This window comes from Setaria italica, chromosome IX, assembly GCF_000263155.2.
Source record: "Setaria italica strain Yugu1 chromosome IX, Setaria_italica_v2.0, whole genome shotgun sequence".
NCBI lineage: Eukaryota > Viridiplantae > Streptophyta > Magnoliopsida > Poales > Poaceae > Setaria > Setaria italica.
In genome coordinates, this window is record NC_028458.1 from 36,031,353 (window position 1) to 36,058,757 (window position 27,405).

Below are 27,405 nucleotides of genomic sequence, written 5' to 3' on the forward strand. Positions count from 1 at the left end.
GCTCGCCGTCTCTGCTGCGCTCTGCCCCCTACCCCCCTGCCCCTGCCCCTGCCGCGATCTCTCTCTCTCTCTCCCTCCCCCCCTCGAATCGCCGAAATTTTCTCTCTCCTCCTCCTCCACCCCACCTCGGATCGAGTCCAACCCCCCGCGCCCAGCCCGCTCCGCTGACCCCGCCCCGGAATCCCCAAATCCCCCCAATCGAGCCCGACCGGAGCCCGCCGATTCCGCCGGATTCGAGCCCCCGCCGGTGAGGCGGTCCGCCTGAATCGGCCGATTGGACGCGAATTCGGGCGTTCCGGATGCGCGCGCAGCGGAGGCCCGCGGATCTAGGGTTTCGGAGGGCCTAGGGTTGCCGCCCGGCGATCTGGTGATGGTGGCGCGGCGCGGCGCCGGAGCTCGGCGAGGAGGAGGGATCGGCGGCGCCGTCAGGGAAGATGCAGCGGGCCGGATATGCATGGGTGGCGCGGCGCTGAGGGGTGCGACGGCAGGAGGCGGCGTCTCGTTCGGCTCATGTGGCCAGCCGCTCGCGTAGAGGCAGAAGCTCCACCACCACCGGCACAGGGACCACCTACTTCCCCTTCCAGCTCATCTGTTCCCCCGTCTCGGACTACTTCTTATCCGCCGGAATCGGCGGCGCGGAAGCAGGACTGCGTCGATTCCCCTCGCCCCGTGTCACCCGACTCGTTTATAAAGGTGCGTTTTTTTTTGTTGGGTATAGCTTTGGAATTTGCTTGCTAACCTTCACGGGTTTAGTCCAACCGAGAATGCTAACCTTGTCAAATCATTATGTTTCCTTTTTGTTTCCGCTTGGGCAATACCTGCTATATATTCCCTGTCTAGATGGTGGTATACTGGAGCAATAGGCTGAGACGTGCCATGAAGTTTTGTGTTGACTGTTGAGTAAACTAGTTTCGATGCCTTACTAGTACTGGCAACTGCAAACATGCTAGTATGGGCATATTTAAATGGAGTTCCTTTTGGCATGATTGTATTGAATTCTGTGAATTGCTATCAAATCGACAATTTTGGCATACTATATATGTAAGGATCTCCTTGCTTGCACGCTTGTGAGAAAAGGTTTTCTGCATATCATTTGCCTACTGGTTTGAGGAGTGGTAAGAACTAATTAACTTATTTTAGTGAATTTCATCAGCAGCCCCTAAGCATGTCCTGCGTTCTCATCAAGGTCCACCAACTCTCAAATTGCATTTTTGTGACTTTAAACTTCTCCCGTATTTTCAGGTAGTTGGCTTGGCGGTCACACAAATCTTACCTGCATATAGTATCTAGTAGAAAGTCACATTTAAGGAATTCGTTGAAAAAACCCAAGTATTAGGAGGGCATCTTCTATAACCACAAATCATATGCATTAGAGTTGAGACTTCCACACAGGCGCCATGGTAGCTGGTGGCACACTACATAGAGGCAGATGGGGCTGATTTGGACTGGCTCGGACCCTGAAAACCTGGACAAGTTAAAGGCCTTGGATATACAATTTGAGAGTTTGCGGACTGCATGACAACCTGGTTTGCCTTCAATAAACTGTGTGCCTGTATGGTTTTTGGGCCTGGTTTCCCAGTCATGAAGTGGGTCAATTCTTTTTGTACCTATAGTGAATAGCAGGAACTCCCTGCCCTCTTCGGAGGTTGCTTGAAAGAAAAGAGAACCTGGGACAAGTTTAAGGACCGCTGATGAAATTCACTCTTTTTTTTTAACAAATGATCATGGGAAAGTGCCTTCTCGTGAATGTGTGTAAGGTGTAACAAAGTGTGTAGTTTCATGGTACAGTGGTATTGTTACTTGCTCAAAATGGCACAATACATACCTTGCTTCTGCTGGGCTTCATTGCAATCACACAGTTTACAGTTATTTGTTCATTGCTTGTTTGATTGCTAATTTAATGCACACAGGGAAATTGCAATTGCTAAGCTTGTACACCAAATTTACAAGAGAATGGAGCAACATGATCGATGTTTCATGCTGGAAAAACATATAATAAATTACTTTTTAATTTTCAGGACGGGCGTGAGATTCGAGTTGGCGATTGTGCACTTTTTCGGGCTGTTGATGTTCCTCCATTTATTGGATTGATACGTTGGATTGAGAAAAAAGAAGAAGGCTATCCCAAATTACGCGTTAGTTGGCTTTATAGACCTGCTGACGTGAAGCTTAACAAGGGCATCCAACTCAACGCTGCACCAAACGAGATCTTCTACTCTTTCCACCAGGACGAAGCATCTGCTGTTTCCCTGCTGCATCCTTGCAAAGTTGCCTTTTTACGTAAAGGTGTTGAGCTACCAGCTGGAATTTCTTCATTTGTATGTTGGCGTGTATACGATATTGACAACAAGTGCTTATGGTGGCTTACTGACCAGGATTATATTAATGTAGGTACATTAATTCTTTCCTGTTTTATCTATTATATATTCATATATCCTGCTTCACACACGAAATTTATGACCAGGAACGGCAGGAAGAAGTAAATCGGCTTCTACACAGAACAAGGCTAGAAATGCGTGCCGCAGTGCAGTCAGGTGGACGCTCTCCAAAGCGGTTAAATGGCCCATCAGCTTCCCAACAACCGAAGACCTCTTCAGATGGTACTCAGAATGGTGGTTTATCTAAAGGGAAGAAGAGAGATAGAGGTGAGCAGGGAATTGATCCAGCTAAACGGGATCGGGATCGTCTTGTTAAGGTCGATGACAGTGAGCCTGGAAGCTTTAACTTGGAAGATATAAAGTCCGAGGTAGCAAAGATAACAGAAAAGGGTGGACTTCCAAATGCAGAAGCAGTTGACAAGCTTGTACATCTTATGCAACTTGATCGGACTGAGCAAAAGATAGACCTTGCTGGCCGGGTTGTACTTGCTGAGGTTATTGCTGCTACTGAGAGTCTTGATTGCCTTGGCAGATTTGTACAATCAAGAGGCCTTCCCGTGTTGGACAGTTGGCTTCAAGAGGCACACAAAGGGAAGTCTGGTGATGGGAGCAGTCCTAAAGAAGCAGATAAACCTATTGACGAACTTCTCTTGGCCCTGCTTCGCGCACTAGCGAAATTGCCTATTAATCTCAGTGCATTGCAAAGTTGTAGTATTGGGAAATCTGTCAATCATCTGCGCAGCCATAAAAATTTGGACATTCAGAAGAAAGCTAAGTGTCTTGTTGAGAACTGGAAGAAGCGTGTTGATGCTGAAATGAAGTCAAATGATGCGAAGCCTTTAGCCTCAGGTCAATCTGTTTCCTGGTCAGGAAAAGCAGGTTTCCAAGAAATTTCAAATACTGCAAACAAACGAGGTGGCTCAAGTGAGAGCAGTCCAAAAAATCCAGTGCCCACTGTTTCATCATCAAAAGTTTTGACTGATAAACCTGGGGGCACAGATGCAGCTGCGAAGTTGAATCCTGTGGTACCTGCCTCATCAAAACTACAACATATGCAACCAACAAATGTCGCCACCAACTTGAAGGACCAGCCCTGTAAATCAACTGGTGGGACTGGTGGTTCTGAGCTACCTACTGTGAAAGAGGAAAAAAGCAGCAGTTCAAGCCAATCACCGAACAACAGCCAGTCGTGCTCTAGTGAGCCATCAAAGGATGCGAGAAGTTCAACTGCTGCTTCTGGTGGTGCTAGTAAACCTTCTGGAAGTTCCTCACGGAGCCATCGGAGGGCAAACAATGGTCTTGTTTCAGGGAACCTGAAGGAAGCATCTGCGGGAAGATCTGTTTCCCTTGATCGATCTTTGCTGCAGGATAAATCATCTCAAAGTGGGACGGCTTCTGAAAAAGGAGTTGATACTCCAGCTGATCACGGAAACAATCATAGATTGATTGTTCGGTTTCCAAATCCTGCTCGTAGTCCTGCTAGAAGTGCAAGTGGAGGATCTTTCGAGGACCCATCTGTTACTGGGGGTAGAGCTTCATCTCCTGTGGTCGCAGATAGACATGAGCAGACTGACCGCAGAGTGAAAATGAAGACTGAAAGTTCTCGGCCTCATTTAGCTTCTGATGCTAATGCAGAGTCTTGGCATAGCAATGATATTAAAGGAGCTGAGGAAGGTGATAAATCACCATGTGCTATGTTAGATGATGACAACAGCAGGACTCCTGACGATTCTGTTAAGGATGCACATGTATCACGAGTTGCATGTTCTTATATGAACGAAAAAGTTGTCTGCTCAAGTGAAACTAGGGTGGGAAATTCATTCAGCCCAATGAACGCTCTGATTGAAATTAAGTACTCTGAAGCTAGTCATTCATTGCAAGATGGAGATGACACGGCTATGAATCTTCTTGCTAGTGTGGCAGGAGAAATATCTAAATCTGAATTGGTTTCCCCATCTTCTTCCCCCAGAAGTTCATCTGCAAAGAAGTTGGTCTGTGAGGGTGACAGTACTGGAAAGTTTAAAGTAGAAAGCGACGTGGGTCCATCACAGGATTCAGGGCCGACAGATGCTAAGAAAGTCATTGTGGGGAAGGAAGTGAAAAATGATGCTTCTTTGGTTGCAAAGGAGGAACAATGCCAAACTGTGCTATCTCCTGAGCTAGCGGATCCTAAAGCAGTTGGATCTTCAGCCAAAGTTGAAATCCATGAAGGGCGTGCAAACAAATGCAACTCTCAACCTGCTTCAGTCGATTCCAAAGGTGAACATGATCATAACTCCAACTTGTACCCCTCAACTAATACTAAAGTTGTCAGTATGTCTAATATGGAGTCATCTGCAGGTGAAAATCCGGATGCCTGTACTGTCCATAGAAAAGTTGAAGATGGTTGTACAGACAAAGATAGCGCTGTTGAATCTGCATTGGGCAGCCAGTGTAGCTTGGTTGTTTCCAATAGAAATTCAAAATTGATCCTTGCCGGGGAATCTTCATTGTCTGCTGCTGATAAACAAGCCCAGGGTTTGTTAAAGTCAACTAATAATAAGCAGCTTCTGGGTGTATCAGACCACCCACGAACCTTTGATAGACGTGACAGTATTGCTGGCAAATTAGATTTGATGGCTACGGAGGTGAAAAAGGCTGATGCTGTTCGAGATAGTAGCACAGTGCAGAATGAGGATGAAAAGAAGGAACAAGCTACTTCCTCTTTGGCTGATGTTACCAAACTTGTAGGAGCAGCGTCCCCACTTGGTGTGGCAAATGTGATTAAGGAGACGAAAGAATCAAAAGACAGTTCCAGTGAATCCAATGTTCATGTAAAACCTGAAGGTCTTAATTCTCAGCAAAGTGAGCATAGTGCAAAGCAGAGTTCAAAGAAATCCAGTGATGGTGTGAGTGGAAAAGAGGACGGAAAAGAAGACCTAGTCTCATCAGATGAGGGTTCTTCTCTAGCTGCTCGCACAAAGTCAAATTCTACAGCCAAGCTTGACTTTGACTTGAATGAAGGGATACCTGGGGATGATTGCCATCAGTCTGAGCCAGCTGTCTCACCTGTTATATGTTCCTCAGCGATCCATTTACCTGGTCTTTCGCCATTCACTTCACCTGTTACAAGTGGGCTGCAGCCGGCTCCAATAACAGTAGCTGCTCCAGCTAAAGGACCCTTTGTTCCCCCTGATAACCTACTAAGAGCGAAGCCTGAGATTGGGTGGAAAGGTTCAGCAGCTACAAGTGCATTTCGTCCTGCTGAACCGAGGAAGGTGTTGGAGATGCCTGTCACCACACGTGACATTCCAGTATCTCATACTGCTGGGAAGCAGTCTCGTCCCACCCTTGGCTTTGATTTGAATGTTGCAGATGACCAAGCTCTTGAGGAAGATGTCCCGCAGAGTTCTGCACAGACTACTTGTTCTGAATCTGGAAATACCAGAAGTCGTGATGGCTCTTCACGAAGTGCTGGCATTGAGTTTGATTTGAACAGAGCTGATGAAGTTGCAGACAATGGCCAATTTGTACCAAATGCTGCACACAGAGTTGAAGTCCCGTTGTTACCAGCAAGAGCATTACCTGGAGTCTTCTCTAATACTGGCATGAATAGCTCGAGAGACTTTGATCTTAATAGTGGGCCGGGCCTTGATGATGCTGGCACCGAACCCACACCAAAGAATCTACCTACTAAAAATGCAGGCAGTATTCAATTCCTACCACAAGTTCCTGGCGTTAGGATGAATAATGCTGCCATGAGTAATATATCACCATGGTTTGCCTCTGCCAACCCTTGTGGTCCAGTGCCGATGCAATCATTTTTGCCTTCTAGAGGAGAACAGCCTTACCCAATTGAGGCAGCACCTGGAACCCAGCGGATTATTGCGCCTACAGCTGAAAGTGGTCAATTTGGAGGTGATCCCAGCAGGGCTCCAGTTATTTCATCGTCTCCAACAATGGTTTTTCATCAGCCTGCATATCCGTATGCAGGATTTGCTTTTCCTCCCAGTGTTCACCTTCAAACACCGGGATTTTCAATTGGGTCAACAACATTTCCCAACTCTGTTCCGTCAGGGGTGCCGTATTTTCCTGCCATTTCTCCATCGCTTGTTGGGCCAACAGGTGCATTACCATCCCATCATTCAAGGCAGTATGCAATAAATCTTGTTGAGGGCAGCAGCAGCAGTGGACGTGACAATAATCGTAAATGGGAAAGTCAGGGCCTTGATCTTAACTCAGGCCCTGGAAGTATAGATCTAGAAGGAAAGGATGAACGGGCACCTTTACAAATTAGACAAAATTTGATCCCACCCCCACATGGCTTTGCAGAGGAGCAAGGAAGAATTTACCAAATTCCAGTTGTAGGAACAAAGAGGAAGGAACCTGATGGCAGTTGGGACACAGAAAGATCTACATACAAGCAATTATCGTGGCAATGAGGGCTCTGAAGGAGATCAGTTAGCAGCGACTTGTCTGCACTGAGCATGTAAGTAGTTTGATTTCGACTTTTGAGACCTGTTTGATTTCTTACTGTAAGTTGCTAATCATGTGAAATTTGTGGAATTGTGCATACTTACAGAGGTCCTGCAATGTAGAACTTGGGCTGGGTGTTCTTCCGTCACTGGACTATACTCATGGATCCATCCCAACGACGATGATGCCGGGTTGTGAGGAAAGAAGAAACTTTGCTGTAATTGTTGTAGATTTTTCTTAGCTGTTAGGCTTTTGGTTCTAATTTACTCAGGAGGGTATGGCTTTGGAGGTGGAATCTTGTTGATCCTGAGCTCTGGAGCCGCTGTAATTAGACCGTCCGCTCTGTTTGTTGGTGATAAACTGTTGAGCACATGCTGCAGCTTTACATAAAAATTTAGATGTGACTTTGTACTTTGTTGGGGAAGCGTTACTTCAGCTGACCATGTAAGCACTGCTGCACTGGTGCAGCGTCTAGCGTGACGAGTTGCGCCGTCATGTATCTTGTGTTGCCGTGCAGCTGTATGTATAAGAATTCCAGCAGATCAGCAAAGTTATATTTTGTTGCTGTTTCTCTGACATCGACTCTTATCGACATCCGGTTTGCATCATGCTCCAGTGATTCTCTCTTTTTTACTTCTTTTTTCTTCTAGGCACCTCATGTCTGTTGCCTGTTGGCGCCCCAATCAGTTGGTTGGGGCCGCTACAAATAATTAAATCAGTGTGTCGTTCTCAAGATTATTGTGACATGACCCTATTATTGCGGTAATGCATTCGTGGATTACTATGGCACTGATGTTGCCAGTGGTGTGCTTCTCAGATGTTGCTTAGCTGTTGCGTATTGTTACCAATTTGGTCTAATATCTCACCCTCACGTGATACCCTTTCAGCTTCTTTAACTGTCATTTGAACTTGCTGATGTATTTCGGTTATCCCTTTTCCGTAGCTAAATATTTGCAAGTTCACCTTGAGAAGTTGCATCTGTGCAAAACAACTGATTTTTTCAGAAAATCAATTCATTTAGGAACTTAGGACAGCCATACAAAAGAACTATGCGTCTTCTAGTCACAGAGCTGTAAAGCATGCATTTTGATTTCTGTTTGGCATGATTGCATCAATTCCTTTTACTGGACTATTTTGTTAAGGTAATCATGCTTTTCTTCGATTATTTTGGGGGCCTGTTTCTCGAGCTCATATTTAAATTTCTTTAGGTCGAACTAACTGCTGGCCGTATATTCCTCCCTAGACCATGACTAATAACATAGTCATCTTCTGGTTATATAACGTTGCCATGCCATTTAGAGCCATCAATCAATAGTTATTATTTATATAATTGGATGGTTAAGCCTGGCTATTAGGTTGCCCATCTCCTCTCTTTCTTTCTCCTATATATGCATTTTGAAGCACGTGTAGGTGTAGATGCCGCCTGTTGCATGTGATACGACTTCTCTCTTTTTCATTGCACCTCTCCTCCGAGTAGGAAAACTTGCCATGTAAGAGCATCTTCGGCAGATTCATTTTTCTCTTTACTCTTTTCAGCCATAAAGAGGATTTAGGGGAGAAAAACGTGCTCCAGCAAATCACCTTTCAATTTTACTTTTTTCTTTATTTTTTCTCAATCTCCTTTGCTTCCCTCCCTCTTCCCCTTTCTAAAGGGGAATTTACTCCTCTCCATTTCCTTCTTTTTCTCTGCGACCGTAGGATCTCCCAGGTGATATGGCCTCCTGGCCTCTTGATGTTCCGCTCCTGGCGCCGCCGCCTGGCCCTGCCTGGCTCGTCGCGCCGCCCTGTCCGCGCCGTCGGGGGCCGCCGCCCGCTCCTGCCCAGCTTGCCTCCAAGCCACGCATGGACGCGATGCTGACCGCTACCCCATCCCAGGCCACGCACGGGCCCGACGCTGGCCGCCGCCCCATCCCACGCCGAGGGCCGCCGCCGTCCGAGCCATGCGCGGCCGCGCCGCCGCCATCCAGCCATGCGCGGCCGCGCCAAAGGCCGCCGCTGTCCGTCTCGGTGCAGTCGCACCCTCATCCCGACCGTGTGCGGGCGTGCCGCCGGAAGCCACCGGAGTTGAAGGGAGAGAGAAGGTAGAAAGGGAGAGAGAGGAAGAAGAAAGGTCATTTTACCCATTAGCAGATGGACCCCACGTGTCAGGAGAAAAGGAAGGGAAATGCAGCCTATCTCCTTGAAATTCTCCAATTGTAAAAGAGGTGATAGAGGGGTAAGGGAAAGCTGTTGGAGATGCTCTAAGCAGGTTACAAGGTCTCCTTTGGTAGGGCTCCTTGCGAGGGGCTCCTCGTGCGGAGCTGGAGCCGCGGAGCCATTTTTTGGGATCCGCCATGCAAGCCTAGAACGACTCTGGTTCCTCCCAAATGTGCCAAAAAACGGCTCCGCGATCGATGCCGTTTGGTGCGGCTCCGGCTCCTCCGTGCTTCGATAAGCGCGCGGAGCCGGAGCCAAGGAGTCCTAAGTCACTTTTTTTATACTTAGGGTTGTCACGGGAGGTAACCACTATTACATTAACGGTTTGTATGCGCATCTTTTTTTTATTTTTACTAGGAGCGGACCAGGCTACCCGCACGCGTTGTCCTCCCCTAGAAAGGGCTATCTTTGAACCGCCTCTACGGATATCTCTTTTCTAGCTACGAAAAGTCGATGTGGGCCACATGACCACCCCAAGAGGCTAAGAAATAGTGGTTTGACCGGTTCTACAAATGGTATATGTAGTAGTGAACTATGAGGGTAGGAAGGACAAGACAATCTTTTGAACTTTTTTCTCACCATTTTTCGTTTTTTTAAATTTTAATTATGCATTCACCTAACTATAGCTAGGGCAAAACCATCTTTTTGACCTTTTCCTCACTATTTCCTTTTTTATTCTCAGTGCACCTAACGGGGGCAAAGCGAGCCTTCGGTTTAGGAAAAATGTGTGCGGGTGTGGTGGTGGTGGGTGGGGGTTTCAGGGGTGGGGTTTCACAAAATCTAAATAATTAGGGTAAAATCACAATTCAAATGTAAAGTGGAGTAAGAATATAATGGTTGGAATTTTTCACAACAACGCACAGGGTATAACTAGTATCATTAATGTTTGTTACAAATATACTGGTTTCATGTACTACCAAATTGTATGCTCTATGATCTTAATTTTTTTTACCGAAATCAGCAGGGAAGCCCCTACCTATTTTTAATTTTTTTTATTCCAATCCCGTTTAATTCGCTCCCACAGGGAGTTGAATCCGAGTCTACTGAGTACTACTCAGGTGCTTTAACCACTAGGCTAGAGGTAAAGATCGTTTTAGCATTCAGATTTTTATCTCACAAAAAGTGCATCTTTAACTTCTAGTGAACCTCATCTAATTAAAGCATAACCATATCAATATAAAAACATATGGAGAAGTGTATGGAGCCAATTAATTGAAATGTCTAAATGTCGTCCAATCTTATTGAAACGAAAATACTGGTAGAAAACTCACCTTCAGTCCCGGTTGGTAGGGAGCAAATCTCCCGAAAATCCATCCGGAATAAAAAAAGAAATCCCGAGGATCCCCTACATGTTCAAGTCACAAGTCACACGGTTTTTCACGCGAAATATGCGCGGTGTGTGGGATTCGAACCCACAACCTCAAGCCTCGCGTGTAGCTTCATTGCCATCCCACCTACACGGCACATCTAACTATATAGGAGATGCAATTCTTTTGTATTAACTCGTGGGGGACCCTTTTATCCCGGTTGGAAACACCAACTGGGACTAAAGACCCTCTTTTATCCCGGTTGGTATTACAAACCGGGATAAAAGGGTTCGAGGGATTTAGTATTTTTTTTAGCCATCCATGAGGACTATTTTATCCCGGTTGGTGTTACCAACCGGTATAAAAATGAAATCTTTTATCCCGGTTGGTGTTTCAAATCGGGATAAAAGAGCTTTCAGGATCTTTTTTTTCCACTAGCTTTTGCAACCAGGATAAAAGGTCCCGATTGGTGAGCCCCCCGCAAGTAACCGAGCTTTAATCCCGGTTCGTGAATCTTTTATCCCGGACTAACTTCAAACCGGGATAAAAGGAGCATATGGAAGGTGCGTTCTCTGCTAGTGAACCACCGTACATTTATTTTGATGGGAGTAGAGTTGAGCGTAATACGAGCATTTCCGAGAGAATGTAAGAAAATATAAGATCGCTACGTACAGTGAGCGACAGGGCATGCGCGTGGTAGTCTTGTCGATCGAGACATTCAATTATGATCGCAGGCCCAGGCCGAGCCACGATGGATCGGAGCCAGTCGGCATCCATCCACATCAGTCCCGTCCCGTTCGTCGAGCAGGCCCTTCCGTCCGTCCATCCCACACGAGCGAGAGACAGACCATCGCCACCACGGCACCCACGTCCTGTCAGCACGTAGTCCATCGTTGCCTGCCTACCTATCCCCATCCCCAACCCGGCAACCCCAACCAAACGACGCCAGCTATCCACATGCTGACATGCACGGGCCTTTTGTGGCTGGGATTAGTGCACGATGCAAGTGCAAGTGAAATACCTACGCAAGTTGGGGGGAAAGACGGACACGTAGCACGCTCTGCACGCCCGATTAATAACAGCCACATAACGACCTGTTGTTGTACACGACGTGCTGGCCTTTTGTTTGGAAAAGCACAGAGCTGCACCGAAAACCTGTTTTCTGAGCCAGATTGGTGATTACTAGTTAGCATTCTCAGCGTGGAAACCTCGTTCGTGCCAGTAATCAGATAGGCAACACAACCACAACGAGAATAGGGAAGGTTATTCATGCCGGCGTAGAATCTAGCATGAATAACGACTCGCTGATGGGAATATCACACCTGCACGGAATCGGTGCTAATCGATGCCAAGAAAGATAATTACCTATGACTACCAGTATTTGATAAGCGCCGGTAGCAATACTTCTCCACCCCTACCGATGTAATTTTGGGTCGGCAGGTTCGTTAACCTATGACTATCGGTGTAATTTCGTGCCAGTTAGAATATTGTCAAAAGAATTCTCTCTCTATATACACACACCCAGGGTACATAATAGTTTATTCCGTACCCGAGCCCTGTCCCCTCCCCACACACGCGAGCGAACCAGTCCTTCCGGACCCGGGTTTTTTTTACGGGCGACAAGAACCCCGCACACGCGAGCGAACTAGTCCATCTATTGGAACCGCTGTTCCGACGCCGTCTCCCCGCATCGACGACGATGCTGCGACCCGGCATCGCTCCGACGGAGAACGCCACCCCGACCAGCCGGACACCGCCACCGCTGTTCCGACGGCAGCCACGCCAGGAGGAGGACGACGCTGCGGCCCCGGCATCACTCCAGTGGAGAACGCTGCCCGGACGAGCAGGACTCCGCCACCGCTGTTCCGTCGGGAGCCACGCCTAGAGGAGGACGACGCTACGGCCCAGCATCGCTCCGGTGGAGAACGCCGCCCTGACCAACAGAACACCGCCACCGCTGTTCCGCCGGCAGCCACGCCAGGAGGAGGACGACGCTGCGACCCCCGCATCAACGCGCCCTATTCAACCCCGCCGCCGTCTCTCCGAGCAGGACGCTGCTGGTTCACCGTCTACGATGCCCCCACATCAACATGCCTGCATTTAACCCCGCCGCTGTCTCCCCGAGTAGGACGCCGCTAGTTCGCCATCTACAATGCCCCCGCATCAATGTGCCCGTATTCAACCCCGCCGCCGTCTCCCTGAGCAAGACGCCCCCCATCAGGACTCCAAAATTGCCAGCAACCTTCTAGCTACGAAGTATCCTGGGAAGGAGCTTGTGCAGCGGTATGGTTTTGCTTCTCTATGCCTTTCTGTCATTGCCTTCACTCAAGCTTCTGAGTATACCTCTGTTTAACATAAATCTATTGAAATTGATGATGTTTGTGTATGTTTCATTTGCTGCAACATTTTACAACCTGTTTCTGTTGTAACCACTTTTTAATTTGAAGACCCAGTTGATGTTTTCAATTCCCAACCAGAATAGGAAAACAGATTGATTGCTCAGTTAACGAGCATGATCTCCATTCATTTCAGTTCCGCCGGCAGCCACGCCCAGCAAGACAGTGATGGGTTGTCGGAAGCTATTGTTTCAAGAAGCAGAACCGAATAGGGAGAAGTCCGCTGATAGCCCTTCACCGGCAAGGCTTGATATGAATGACATGAATGTTGCCGTCGACGTGCAACATTCAGAAGTGCCGGAAAGGTCACCGTGTGGTTCAGAACCATCAAAACTGGGAGGACGAGGCACTATGGACTCCTGCATCAACGTTCCGGAGGTGGTGGAGAGCTTTAGCGCTAGATTCAAAACACCCACATAGACAGCTTGTCGGGATGGGAGAAGTGAGGGTCAAACCGTTGGAACTAGAAGCCAGGGTGTTGTGTTCTCGCCTCCGGCTACTTTGAACGCAATCCAGATGAATGCTAGTGAAGAAGAACTTCCGCCACAAACACAAGTAAGTGATGCATGGTTAACCTTTTTTCTGAATTTTTGAAAGCAGTGATGCATGGTTAATAAACACGACTGCTTGTGAGTAGTCAATGAAAATATATATTATGTCATATGTTCAGTCTGTGATGCTAATCGAATTTTCTACCTAAGATTGATTCGTATGCTGGTGCGTTAGTGGTGGTGGTGTTATGTTTGTCCGTTGTCGATCACCAAATTGCTTTCAGTATGTGATGTTAATTGAAATTATTGTCATTTGAAGCAGAAGGAAAGCATGGACTCAGTATTGATTCCCAGAGAAGGGATGTCATTCCACTCAGAAGTGGAAGCAAAGGAGTTCTTCATGAGATATGCACAACTGGCCGGGTTCGGCGTGAAAATGGGCAACTAGAAAACATTCTCTAGAGTGATAAGGTGTAGCTGTGAAGGAAAATGAGATTATTATAAAGGTGATGAGGCTCTGCGAGTACGGAACAAGACGACAATGAAGATGAAGTGCAATGCACATCTGAAGTTTACGAGAGTTTATGACAATGAAGGCAACAAAGTAGATATGGTTATAGAAAAGATAAACTTATTTCACAACCACATGCTGCATACGCCTTTGAAGACCAAGCAAATGAGGTCGCACAAGATCACAGAGCCAATACTTTATCGAATTATTGATGAATTGCAGGTAGCCGGCGTGAGTACGCAAAGTATAAAGAACGTACTTCATGCACGGAGGGTAGAACTTGTTCTGATAACAGCGCGGGACATAGAGAACATGTAAGAGAACCTCACACAGTATGTTATTTGGAATTGCATATGAGACAACCCCTGGAATGGCTAATATGTTTAGGATAGTGCAATTATGCAAGGTTATGGAGTGAAACAAATGTGGTGGTGGATCTATTCCTGATAGAAAGGTTCATGTCATTAAGATTTTGATTTGCAGCTTAGTGAAAAATGAAGCTAAAGTGTGTGATCATTGGTGTCATTAATCAAATAGACTTCCAATTTTGAAGGATGATATGTTGACTTGTTATACATGTTTTACAGGAAGGCTATGAATGTACAGGCAGAGCACGCAGACGCCATTAACAAGCTTATTGAGTTCTTCAAGGATTGTGAGGCTCAGAACCCGCAGTTCCGATGGGAATGCAAGTTGGACTCTGAAGGTGTTATACACAGTTTATTCTGGAGTCATGCAAGCATGCAAGGGGATTATGCATATTTTGGGGATGCAATGAGCTTTGACACAACTCATAAGACTAATATTTATGAGAAACCACTAGAGATGTTTGTTGGATCTAACCACCATCTACAGAACACATTGTTTGGATGCGCACTGCTGGGAGATGAAACAGCTGAAACTTTTGAGTGGGTGTTCAAAGCATTCAAAAATGCATGGGAGGAAATAGAACAAGGTGTATCCTCACAGGTAATATGTTCATTATGGATATTCAGGATAAAATTATTTGATACTTGAGCATGTACAACATTTTAGAGCAAGTAAAGAACTAACATTGATGAATTTGCATCTTGTGGTAGACCAAGATCAAGCAATGGGTGTGGCTATTGCCAAAAAGTTCTCAGGGGTTGTTCATAAGATTTGCAGATGGCATGTGGTGAACAAGCACATGCCACAACTGACCAACCTGTTTGGGATGTATGCGAAGATAAATTTTAAGGATAAATTTTATTCTATGCTAAACCACCCCCTCACGTCAATGGAGTTTGAGGCTACTTGGCCGGAACTACTGGATGAGTTTGACCTACATAAGGATAGCACTTTAGATAGCCTTTACCGCCAGCGAGAATTGTATGTACCGGCATATTTCAAAGACCAATATTGTGGCAGGATGGCATCAACACAGCGAAGCGAGAGCTCAAATTTTGTGATGAAGAGTTGTTTTGTTGACAAGCATACAACTTTGCATAGGTTCGCTAAAAAAACGCTTGACTTCGTGCATTCAAGGAAGATGAAGGAGTCTGAAGAGACGTACCATGGAACGGTAATGTAACCAGCTTGTCAATTACTTATTTATAGAGTGTGTGATTAAATATCAATTTATTAACTAACTGTTGTGCTTGTACTGTGACAGAGCAAGAGGCTCACAAGAAGCATGTGGCCATTTGAAATCCATGTTTCAAGGATTTATACTAGAAATGTGTTCAATGACTTTGAAAAGAAGATAATCGATTGCACAGTATTTAATATAGAAGACGATCCAATAGAGGGAGAAAATTGCTATTTCGTAACTCACACAAATAGGTCTTCGAAAATATCTTGGGGGCAGCACCAGTTCAAAGTCAATGCAAACAAAGAAAATGGCGACTTTCATTGCGAGTGCAAGGAGTGGCAGCATACAGGTACATGATAAAATATTTCAATATTCATAATGTACATCCCAATTTCGTATTTACAGTTCATATACTCTCTCTGTTATTTAGGTTTGTTCTGTGTGCACTTGTTGAGAGCCTTCGTGAGGATCCAGCTAAAAAATACCAGAACATTGCATTCTCCGTAGATACACAAAATATGCACAACAGGAGTTGGGATTCGACAGGAATGTCAAGCTCCTAGTTGGGGCTGATGGAATCATGCAGTTGTACAGAATCAAGGATCTAACGACACTAGCAATGGCCGCAGTCAGGTCTGCACACCTTAGATCAAGAGAGGTGTTGGCAAACCTTGACAAAGAAAACAAAGAAATACCCCCAGACATCGGCCTAAGATCAAGAAGCGGGTGCCAAGAAGCACCTGGAGAGGTAATAATCTAAAAGTTGCATCAAGTCTAGGTTGCATGGCAAGGCACTTAGCCACATACATCTCAATTTGATTTTGCAGGAGTTATCAGTATGTAGCGAAAGTAATGATGGCTCTGGTGAGAACGCAAATGATCAACAATTGGCGAAAAAGGTAACTCAAGTGGTATTGTATCAGATAATAGGTGTAGGCGAGTTAACACAGTAGGAAAGATGATTTTCACAATATCAATGACGCAATGTGAAGCAGGAAATGGCACAAGCAAACGTGGATGGAAATGAAGCCAAAGAGAGGATAAAGAGGAAACTGGTTCTTGTAGCAGATCTGGTATGATTTATAATGCATGTAGTATAAATACCGGAAAAGACACAAGTTAGCTTGAAGATCAACCAGAAATAGAAAAAAGTATGTGATTATTGTATTTCAGGATGCTTTTGGCGGAGACGCTGTGCGCAACGTGGTTGTGCGAACCAACCAAACAGACATGACAACTGAAGATGGAATAAGTGTTTTGATTACATTTCCGTACTCAAAGTGTTTATGTTCGTTACTAGTTGTAAAGAGACATAAAAACCTTATAAACACTTTTTGGTGGTTTAGATATGGCAAAAGTAGAGGTTCCAAATTTGCCAAACCAGATTTCTAATTTTGGGTGCCATATGACTCTAACGGCTAACTAATTTGGCAAACCAAAGGATCTAGTTTTTACTAATCTAATGGCTAGTTTGTGTGGAGCTGAGTATTTATACTCCTCATCCACTCCTTTGGCTCATTGCTATTGCTATTGTTGCTGCCTAAGAGAAAGCATAGTTGAGCTCTCATCAACCCCTATTTGTGAGGTTGAGTGATCCCTGTGGGATCTAGTGAGTTGGATGTGAGATAGAAGTTTATGAGCATTAGAGAGCACTCAAACTCTTGAGCACTATTGAGCTTTGTCAAGTTAATTTCCAAGTTAAGTATTTGTTACTTTTGGAGGCCAAGCCTCCTAGACAGTTAAACAGCCCCGATGAGTTCCCAAGCTTGTGATGAGCCTCAGGAAGTTTTTGCACGTCTTGCTTTGCCTTCGCAAGGGAAGAAGCTAAGTAGTGAATTGAGGAAAGCGGTTGAAACTAATCCGACTCAAAGAAGGAAGTTGAAAGAGACTCATATCCTTAATTAGAGCTTCTCAGCGGAGACGTAGGCTTCATAGTGGTGAATCTAAACTTCGAGAAGAAAAACTTTATCTCTCCCTACCAACTTGCTTGCACTGTTGTACTTGTCCATATTATTATGAATTTGGTTGATCGACTAAGGTTTTGTGAGTGTAGAGACTTGGTCAACCTACTAAGAAATACTTCCGGATCTTACTCTTCAAATTTGATTTGGAGTAAAACTCGTTTGTGGGGTTATTCATTTTGGTTGCCTCTGGTCAGCTCAAACCGGAGCTTCCAGTTTTGCAAAATAATGCAGGGTATATTTAATCCGCTATGTTCAGTTCATTTCAGGTTAGGCCTATTCAACACCCCTCCCCCCTTAGGAGACATATCGGTCCTTTCAATTGGTATAGAGCTTGGTCTCATTATCAAGCTCAACCGTAGTGAGAAAATGTATCAACAGATGAGTATGTTTGATCCGATCCTCTCATGTTTGATGGCTCTAACTATCAACCATGGAGTTATATTTTTCCAAGTATTTTAAATCTTGTTGTTATCTTGTTTAGTCAATTATGGATGTAAGCATGCTTTTTGTAGTATCGATTGGTATCCCACTAAGTAATAAGTCGAAGGCTGCACATAATAGGTGCACATGCTGTTATTTCCCTTAACAACTGCGAAAGTACCCAAGTAGAAAAAAATCCGAGTAGTGAAGCTTTGCTCCATGAAAAAGACGAACTCAAGTCACCTAATACACATGCTTGGAGCATTTCCATAAGTTTTCCAATAAATATTTCATAATAAGTAGTTAATAGGGACCGTTATTGAGAGAGTTGCTTTTGCAGTTTTCCAATAATCTCATCCCAATCCAACTACCTTATTGGGAGAGTCACAAATCCTCCTTTATTTAGGAAGAGTTGGGGTGAATTATTAGGTTATCTGGTTGTCCCAATAATTATTGGGAAAAGGGAAAAGTAAGAAGTTGGATTGGGGAAAGGGAGATTGTTAGAGATGCTCTTAGGAAAAGAGTCATGAGTGGGGGCTATGACTAGTCGGGCAAGAGTGACGCAAGAAATCTACTACTCCAGAAAATTAAGATCAATAAGAGTGAAACATGTATCTGCAAGAATTACAGAGCACTTAGATTTTCTACCGAGTGAATGTTGTTTTACGCCGGATACTACTCATCCTACGTGTATGTAATGCAGGGTCTAGAACGAGACACACGCTTATGATTCAGATGGATGTAATGCTAAAGCGTCTACAATACACCACAATTATCCTAATTATAGTAGTTATACCTTAATTTTATAAAGCATGTGATACCTATTTAATCGCCAAAATTGACAAAATTAATCGTGAATATAGTCTAGATATATTTTTGGTGTTCACATTTGACATTGGTTTGGGAAGGTCGATGCCGTATCATACTCACGGAAAACGTATGCACCAAGAATTCATTAAACAACACATCATATTCGAATAACTAATCATCCTATGTGTATAATAGTTTTAAGCACATGTCATTTGAGCTCTAAACACCAAAGGTCAATTCAAATATATAGTTTTGATTTGATTGACGTTCACCTTTTTGCTACTGCCAAGGTCAATGTCAAATGTATCGTGCCTGGTTGAGTGACCTTCTTTTTTCCACGCTATGCCCGAATTTCATTACTAATAAAAGCAACGAAATTATCGCATCATCTGAGTGCCGGGTTGAGCGACCTACAATGCCATTATTCACACACTATTGTCTTTAATCATCTTTTATTCCTTTTTTTTAAAGAAAGACACCCAAAAAGGTTCATCTTTGAGACTTTGATATTTATCAAAGAAAATAAAAAGCAATATAAAAGAAGGACAACTTACGCACAAATCGACCTCAAAAAAATTACACAGGGGTCGTTTTCTTTCTTTGTCTTTTTGCCCCCGAGTGAAACAGGCGTCGTTTTCTTTTGATTTCATGCGCTCGCTCTCATGGGGTCGGGTGGCGGTCAAATGCATGTGGCCCATGGGCTTTAGTGGAGTTGGGCTGAGCCCGTTATTGTAACCGGATAAATACTTCTGGCTGCTGATTTGCGACCATAGACGAAGAAATAGACAAATCCTTACAACTTTATCTCTCGTGTTCTTCCTCCTCCCTCCTTCCCCGAGCCCCTAAATTCTGCTCCAATTTCTGTGATTGACCTCTAATTCCCTGCTGAGTTCCCCGAATCGGGTTAGGATTTTTGCACCCCTCCTCCACCGCACCCTCAGATCGATACCAAACCCCTCCTCAGTCCTCACCCTGCCCACTCCGCTGACCCCAACCCCTAAAATCCCTCAATCCCCAACCGAGCCCGCCTGCGGCCGGAGCCCGTCGATTCCATTCGGATTAGAGCTCCCGCCGCTGAGGCGATTAGCCTGAATCGGCTGATTCGATGCGAATTTGCGTGTTCCGGGTGCGCGAAGAGCAGAGGCCCGCGGATCTAGGGTTGCTCCAGGCGATCTGGTGATGGTGGTGCGCCGCGGCGCCGGAGCTCGGCGAGGAGGAGGGATCGGCAGCGGCAGCGTGGAAGATGCAGCGAGCCGGCTATGCATGGGTGGCGCGGCGGTGAGGGGTGCGACGGCAGGAGGCGGCGTCTCGTTCGGCTCATGTGGCCAGCCGCACGCGTAGAGGCAGAAGCTCCATCGCCACCGGCACAAGGACCAGCTACTTCTCCTTCCCGTTCATCTGTTCTCCCCCCTCGAACGACTTCTTATCCGCCAGCAGCGGCGGCGGCACGGGAGCAAGGGTGCGTCAATTCTCCCCGTCCAGGGTCACCTGGCTCCTTTATAAAGGTGCGTCTATGTTGGGAATCGCTTTGGAATTTGCTCGCTAACCTGGATGAGATTTAGTGGATTTGAGCATGCTATTTTTGTCAAATCGTTATTATCTGTCACTGCTTGGACTATATCTGCTATATGAAGTACAACTAGACTAGATTTCACTGTAGCTGGGAAATTGGAGACAGTAGAGTGAGATGTATCAGGAAAATTGTTTTGAGTAACTGATGTGTCGGTTGCGGTTGTAACATGCTAGTATGTATATATTTAAATGGAGTTCACTATGTATCATTGGTTTCAGTCTGTGGCCATCTTACCCTCTGCTCGACAATTTTGGCACGTGACATCATTCCCTGTTAGTTTGAGGAGTGGTACAGCTTATTTTTTTTAAAAAAAATCAATGGATTGTGAAGAAGTAGCATCCAGTCAATACGCGTGTAAGGTGTAAAACATTACTTAGTTTCGTATTGATTAAGTGATGCCATTACTTGCGGCAAATAGTGTAAGCCATACCTTGCCTGTGCTGGTCTTCATTGAAATTGCTCGCTTTACTATTGTTTGTTCATTCATTGTTTGATTGCAAATGTAAACCACACAGGAAGGTTGCAATATTAAACTTCTACTCAAACTAACAAGAGCACGACATAACTAACATGAAAGGATGTTTTGCGCTCCTTCAGAAAATAATAAGTTACTTTTTAATTTTCAGGACGGGCGTGAGATTCAAGTTGGTGATTGTGCTCTTTTTCGGGCTGTTGATGTTCCTCCATTCATCGGATTGATACGTTGGATTGAGAAAAAAGAAGGAGGCTATCCCAAACTACGCGTTAGTTGGCTTTATAGACCTGCCGACATCAAGCTTAACAAGGGCATTCAACTCAACGCTGCACCAAACGAGATCTTCTACTCTTTCCACCAGGACGAGGCATCTGCTGTTTCCCTGCTGCATCCTTGCAAAGTTGCCTTTTTACGTAAAGGCGTTGAGCTCCCAGCTGGAATTTCTTCATTTGTATGTCGGCGCGTATATGATATTGACAACAAGTGTTTATGGTGGCTTACAGATCGGGATTATATTAATGTAGGTCCATTATTTATTTCCTCTTTCATCTATCTGTTATATATATTTATAGTGCTGTTTCATGTCTGTTTTCTCTACCAGGAACGGCAGGATGAAGTAAATCGCCTTCTATATAGAACAAGGCTAGAAATGCATGCTGCGGTGCAGTCAGGTGGACGGTCTCCAAAGCGTCTAAATGGTCCGTCAGCATCCCAACAACTGAAGGCTGCTCCGGATGGTACACAGAATTGTGGTTTATCTAAAGGAAAGAAGAGAGAGAGAGGTGAGCAAGGAATTGATCCAGATAAGCGGGATCAAGATCGTCTGCTTGTCGATGACAGTGAGCCTGGAAGCAAGTTGGACGATATGAAGTCTGAAATAGAAAAATTTGAAAAAGGTGGACTTCCAAATGCAGAAGCAGTTGAAAAGCTTGTGCATCTTATGCAACTTGATCAGACTGAACAGAGGATAGACCTAGCTGGTCGGATTATGCTTGCTGATGTTATTGCAGCTACAGAGAGCACTGATTATCTTGGCAGATTTGTGCAATCAAGAGGCCTTCCTGTGTTGGATAGTTGGCTTCAGGAGGCTCATAAAGGGAAGTCTGGTGATGGGAGTAAAGGAGATAAGCCTATTGATGACCTTCTCTTGTCCCTGCTTCGTGCACTAGCTAAATTGCCTATTAATCTCAGTGCACTGCAAAGTTGTAGCATTGGAAAATCTGTCAATCATCTGCGCGGCCATAAAAATCTGGAGATTCAGAAGAAAGCTAAGTGTCTTGTTGAGAACTGGAAGAAGCGTGTTGATGCTGAAATGAAGTCAAATGATGCCAAAGCTTTAATATCTGGTCAATCTGCTTCCTGGCCAGGAAAAGCAGGGTTCCAAGAAATTTCAAATGCTGGAAACAAGCGAGGTGGCTCAAGTGAGCATAGCCCGAAAAATCCAGCATCAACTGTTTCATCACCAAAGGTTTTGACTGATAAACCTGGGGGCACAGATGCTGTTATGAAGTTGAATCATGTAGTTTCTGTCTCTTCAAAAGGACAACATATGCAACCAGGAAATGTTGCTGCCAATTCGAAGGAGCAGCCCTGCAAATCAATTGGCGGTTCTGAACTGCCTACTGTGAAAGAGGAGAAAAGCAGTAGCTCAAGCCAATCACCGAACAATAGCCAGTCATGCTCTAGTGAGCCATCCAAGGATGCTAGAAGTTCAACTGCCGCTTCTGGTGGTGCTACTAAAACTTCTGGAAGTTCTTCACGGGGCCATCGAAGAGCAAATAATGGTCTTGTTTCAGGAAATCTGAAGGAAGCTTCTGTGGGAAGATCTGCCTCCCTTGATCGACCTTTGCTACCAGATAAATCATCTCAAACTGGAACAGCTTCTGAAAAAGGAGTTGACATACTGGCTGATCATGGAAATAATCATAGATTGATTGTTCGGTTTCCAAATCCTGGGCGTAGTCCTGCTAGAAGCACGAGTGGAGGATCTTTCGAGGATCCATCTGTTACTGGGGGTACAGCTTCATCTCCTGTGGTTGCAGATAGACATGAGCAAACTGATCGCAGAGTGAAAATGAAGACTGAAATTTCTCGACCTCATTTAGCTTCTGATGCTAATACGGAGTCTTGGCAGAGCAATGGTATTAAAGGAGCTGCAGGTTCTGAGGAAGGTGATAAATCACCATGTGCTATATTGGATGATGACAACAGCAGGACAGCTGAGGATTCTGGAAAGGACACACATGCATCACGGGTTGCATGTTTGTCATATATGAACGAAAAAGGTGTCTGTTCAAGTGAAACCAGGGTGGGAAACTCATTCAGCCCAATGAATGCTCTGATTGAAATTAAGTATTCTGAAGCTAGTCATTCCTTGCAACCTGGGGATGACACAGCTATGAATCTTCTTGCTAGTGTTGCAGGAGAAATATCTAAATCTGAATTGGTTTCCCCATCTTCTTCCCCCGGAAGTTCATCTGCAAAGAAATTGGTCTGTGAGGGTGACAATACTGGAAAGTGTAAAGCAGAAACTGATGTTGGGCCTGTACAGGATCCAGGGCCGACAATACTGGAAAATGATGCTTTGGTTGCAAAGGAGGAACAACGCCAAACTGTGCCATCTCCTGAGATAGCGGATTCTAAAGCGGTTGGACCTCCAGCCAAAGTTGAAATCCATGAAGGGTGTGCTAACAAATGTAACTCTCAGCCTGCTTCAGTCGATTCCAAAGGTGAACATGATCTTAACTTGTGCGATTCAATTAATACTAAAGTTGCCAATATGTCTAATATGGATTCATCTGCAGGTGAAAATCTGGATGCTTGTACTGTCCCTGTGAAAGTTGAAGATAGTTGTGCAGACAAGGATGGCGCTGTTGAATCTGCATTGGGCAGCCAGTCTAGCTTGGTTATTTCCAATAGAAATTCAAGATCGATCCTTGCTGGCAAATCTTCACTGTCTGCTGCTGATAAACAAGACCAGGGTTTGTTAAAGTCAACTAATCACAAGCAATTTCTGGGTGTATCGGACCACCCAGGAGTCTTTGATAGACGTGACAGTATCACTGGCAAGGCTGCAGAGGTGAAAAAAACTGATGACATTGGAGATATTAGCACAGTGCAGAAAGAGAACAAAACGAAGGAACAACCTTCTTCCGATTTGGCTGATGTTCCCAAACTAGCTGTAGCAGCAGCAGCCCTGCTTGGTGTGGCAAATGTCATTACGGAGAAGAAAGAATCAAAAGACAGTTCCAGTGAATCCAATAATCATGTAAAATCTGAAGGTGTCAATTCTCAGCAAAGCGAGCATGGTGCAAAGCAGTGTTCAAAAAAATATGATGATGCTGTGAGTGTTAAAGAGGATGGAAAAGAAGACCTTGTCTCATCAGATGAGGATTCTTCTCTGGCCCCTCACACCAAGTCTGGTGCTGCCAAGCTTGACTTCGACTTGAATGAAGGGATACCTGGAGATGATGGGAATCTGTCTGAGCCAACTATCTCACCTATTATGTGCTCCTCGGCAATCCATGTACCTAGTATTTCGCCATTCACTCCTCCTGTTACAAGTGGTCTGCAGCCAGCTCCAATAACAGTAGCTGCTCCAGTTAAAAGACCATTTGTTCCTCCTGAAAATCTTCTAAGAGCGAAGCCGGAGATTGGGTGGAAAGGTTCGGCAGCTACTAGTGCATTTCGTCCTGCTGAACCAAGAATGATTATGGAGGTGCCACGTGACATTTCAGGATCTGGTGCTTCAGAGAGCCAGTCTCGCCCCACACTTGGCTTTGATTTAAATGTTGCTGATGACCAAGCTCTCGAGGACGATGTCCCACAGAGTTCTGCACAGACAACTTGTTCTGAATCTGGAAATAATAGAAGTCGTGATGGCTCTTCACGAAGTGCTGGCATTGAGCTTGATTTGAACAGAGCTGATGAAGTTGCTGAGAATGGCCAATTTGCACCAAATACTTCCCACAGAGTTGAAGTGTCTCTGTTACCGGCAAGACCTTTACCTGAAGTTTTTTCTAATACTGGCACGAGTAGCTCCAGGGACTTTGATCTCAATAATGGACCAGGCATTGATGAAGCTGGCACAGAACCTGCACCAAAGAACCCACCAGCTAAAAATACAAGCAGTATACAATTCTTACCACAAGTTCCTGGTGTTAGGATGAATAACGCTACCATGAGTAATATATCACCATGGTTTGCCTCTGCCAACCCTTGCGGTCCTGTAGCTATACAGTCATTTTTGCCTGCTAGAGGAGAACAACCTTACCCGATTGAGATGACACCTGGAACTCAGAGGATTGTTGCACCAACAGCTGATGGTGGCCAATTTGGAGGCGATCCCAGCAGGGCTCCTGTTATTTCAACATCACCAACGGTGGTTTTTCACCCACCTGGATATCCATATGCAGGATTCCCTTTTCCTCCCAGTGTTCACCTTCAAACGCCAGGATTTTCAATTGGGTCAACAACATTTCCCAACTCTGTTCCATCAGGAGTGCCGTATTTTCCTGCCATTTCTCCATCGCTTGTTGGGCCAACAGGTGCATTAGCTGCACAGCACTCAAGGCAGTATGCAATAAATCTTGCTGAAGGTAGCAGCAGCAGTGGACGCGACAGTACTCGTAAATGGGACAGTCAGGTCCTAGATCTTAATTCTGGCCCTGGAAGTATAGATATAGAAGGGAAGGATGAACGGCTTCCTTTACCTGCCAGGCAAAATTTGATCACACCCCCACATGCCTTTGCAGAGGAGCAAGCAAGAATTTACCAAATGTCAGGTGTAGGAACAAAAAGAAAGGAACCTGATGGCAGTTGGGACACAGAAAGATCTACATACAAGCAATTATCATGGCAATGAGGACTCTGGAGGAGATCACTTTACACTGACTTATGTCACGTGTGTGGATGTACGTGCTTTTTTTCGGACTTTAGAAGACCTGTTTTGATTTCTTACTCACTTTCTTTTGTGATATTTAAGGAATGTGCTTTTATTTGCAGAGGTAGCTGGACGTATAACAGGTGGTGTATTCTTCCCTTGCTGGACTATACTCCCATGGATTCATCCCAACGATGATGATGATGCAGGATTGTGTGAGGAAACAAACACTCTGCTGTAATTGTTGTAAATGTTCATCACATTTCATGCTCTCATTGAAACAATTTTCCTCGACTTGAGCAGTTGCTTTGCTAGATTTTTCTTTAGCTGTTAGGCTTTTGGTTCTAATTTACTCAGGAGGGTGTGGCTTTGGAGGTGGAATCTTTGTGACCCTGAGCCCAGCCCAGCCTCTTCAAAGATCTGGGAGCCACTGTAATTAGCCCGCTCTGTTTGTTCTTGATAAAAGTCTTGAGAGCACATTCATCAGCTTTACATAACAATTTAGATGTGACCTGGCTTTAGCTGACATTTCAACACTATGGAGCGACAAGTAGCATATCGCTGCGCCGTCATGTATCTTGTGTTGCGCTGCAGCTGTATGTATAAGAATTCAAACAGATCAGCAAGTTATAATATGTCACCGTTTCCTTGTTATCAGGTTTATAAACATCTGGTTTACATCCACTTTTTCTTCTGTGATCCCCAGAGGCCCTGTTTCAATTTGGCTTCATGGTGAATTTTCGGCTGCCTGTCTTAATGCCTTTGGCTGGCTTTGTTGTCCTCATCTAATGCCCTCGTTTGTTTTTTAGATGTTGGAAATTCTATTATCTAGTGGCATCAGCTATTGTACTGCAAGTTCTGGGTACTGCAGCCCGGGTGGTGGAGAATTGGAGAGGCAGGAGATACCCGCAGGCGGTTCTCGCAGACAGCAGGCTAAGCTGCAGGGCAATCCAAGTAGAAGGCGTACTACGCTAGTTAACTAAGTAAGTAGGGCACGCTAATTAGTACTCTCAAGACTTTTTGATGGCCTGCGTCTTCCCTGCAACATCACGCGCAGGGGCAGAGCTAGGCTTGATTAACGCTTAGGGCCACTCAGTGGAGTTGATGGACTAGCTGGATTGGGCCTTCATTGCTACAGTTATCTACAGTGTAGAGAACAACGCCTAGGCCATGGCCATACTGACCCTAGGCGTTCCTCCGTCGCTGACCACGTGGTTGGGAGCTAGCGCGTGGTTATGAGCGGTCAGGCGTACCGCCCAGTGAAAATGTTAATTTTGATAGTTGTTTCCACGCATATTCTTATACTAACATGTCACTTAGCACCTGAAATAACCTCATATTCGCATATGTGTTGTGTTTTGAACCATATTGCAAAATCTACAGGAAATACGACATAAATGAAGAGTTTTTCTACAAGTTGGATTTAGACCCGGACTTTAGACATTGGAAGGCCCAAATGCGAACATTGAACTACAGACCCGCAGGAGGAGCTGAACTTGTACGGGCCATATCTTCCTTATCCGAACTCCGATTGGAGCGAATTTACATGGAAAATTGTATGCCTCAAAAAAATCTACAACTTTAGTATGAAGTGCTTGGGCATCGGAGGCCTGTAGGGCTGAGCTGATCGGCCCAAAGAGGCCCAAGCCGACAGGCATGGCCTTTTTCTGGATCGGTTCAGGGTGCCCTTCGCCCCCACGGCACCTCTGAACTATAAATATCCCCGTTTTCCGTCGGCAAGCAAAATCCATCCACCGGAACTCGACAAAACCTAGGGCATTCACAGAGGGAGCTGACGGTCGCCGCAAGTCTTTGGAGTTGTTTAGGAGATGGCTTAGGCCAAACCCTAGCCGCCATAGCCTCCCAACGCGGTTGTGCCATGGTGGAGTTCAAGAGAGCTAGTAGTAGATTATCGATGGTATGCACTCGGAGGTGATGATCTAATACATCTATTATGTGAGCAATGTTCTTCATGTCATTCGATCTGTTAGTCAC

The 27,405-nt window shown here is 45.2% G+C and overlaps 2 protein-coding genes across 3 annotated transcripts; both read left to right on the forward strand.

Moving 5' to 3' along the window:
* On the forward strand, nt 1-7,441 carry LOC101779192. The gene is made up of 5 exons (XM_004983516.4): nt 1-693; nt 2,019-2,387; nt 2,465-4,637; nt 4,719-6,846; nt 6,940-7,441. Exons 1-4 carry the CDS (start codon nt 451-453, stop codon nt 6,797-6,799), a joined length of 4,866 nt encoding a protein of 1,621 aa, XP_004983573.1. The 5' UTR covers nt 1-450; the 3' UTR covers nt 6,800-6,846; nt 6,940-7,441.
* An 11,823-nt stretch (nt 7,442-19,264) lies between these two features.
* Nucleotides 19,265-26,094, forward strand: LOC101779855. 2 transcript variants are annotated; one of them, XM_004983517.4, is made up of 5 exons: nt 19,265-19,985; nt 20,680-21,048; nt 21,130-23,257; nt 23,333-25,441; nt 25,533-26,094. In XM_004983517.4, exons 1-4 carry the CDS (start codon nt 19,740-19,742, stop codon nt 25,390-25,392), a joined length of 4,803 nt encoding a protein of 1,600 aa, XP_004983574.1. In that variant the 5' UTR covers nt 19,265-19,739; the 3' UTR covers nt 25,393-25,441; nt 25,533-26,094. The 2 variants fall into 2 exon arrangements, with proteins under 2 accessions (XP_004983574.1, XP_022679064.1); XM_022823329.1 differs by having other exon boundaries at nt 19,265-19,939.
* Nucleotides 26,095-27,405: the final 1,311 nt, after the last annotated feature.

Coding starts and splice junctions, on each gene's coding strand:
- LOC101779192 (XM_004983516.4), top strand. CDS start 451: ATGCATGGGTGGCGCGGCGCTGAGGGGTGCGACGGCAGGAGGCGGCGT. Junction 694..2,018: donor CACCCGACTCGTTTATAAAG/GTGCGTTTTTTT, acceptor TTTAATTTTCAG/GACGGGCGTGAGATTCGAGT. Junction 2,388..2,464: donor CTGACCAGGATTATATTAAT/GTAGGTACATTA, acceptor ATTTATGACCAG/GAACGGCAGGAAGAAGTAAA.
- LOC101779855 (XM_004983517.4), top strand. CDS start 19,740: ATGCATGGGTGGCGCGGCGGTGAGGGGTGCGACGGCAGGAGGCGGCGT. Junction 19,986..20,679: donor CACCTGGCTCCTTTATAAAG/GTGCGTCTATGT, acceptor TTTAATTTTCAG/GACGGGCGTGAGATTCAAGT. Junction 23,258..23,332: donor TGCTTCAGTCGATTCCAAAG/GTGAACATGATC, acceptor ATTCATCTGCAG/GTGAAAATCTGGATGCTTGT.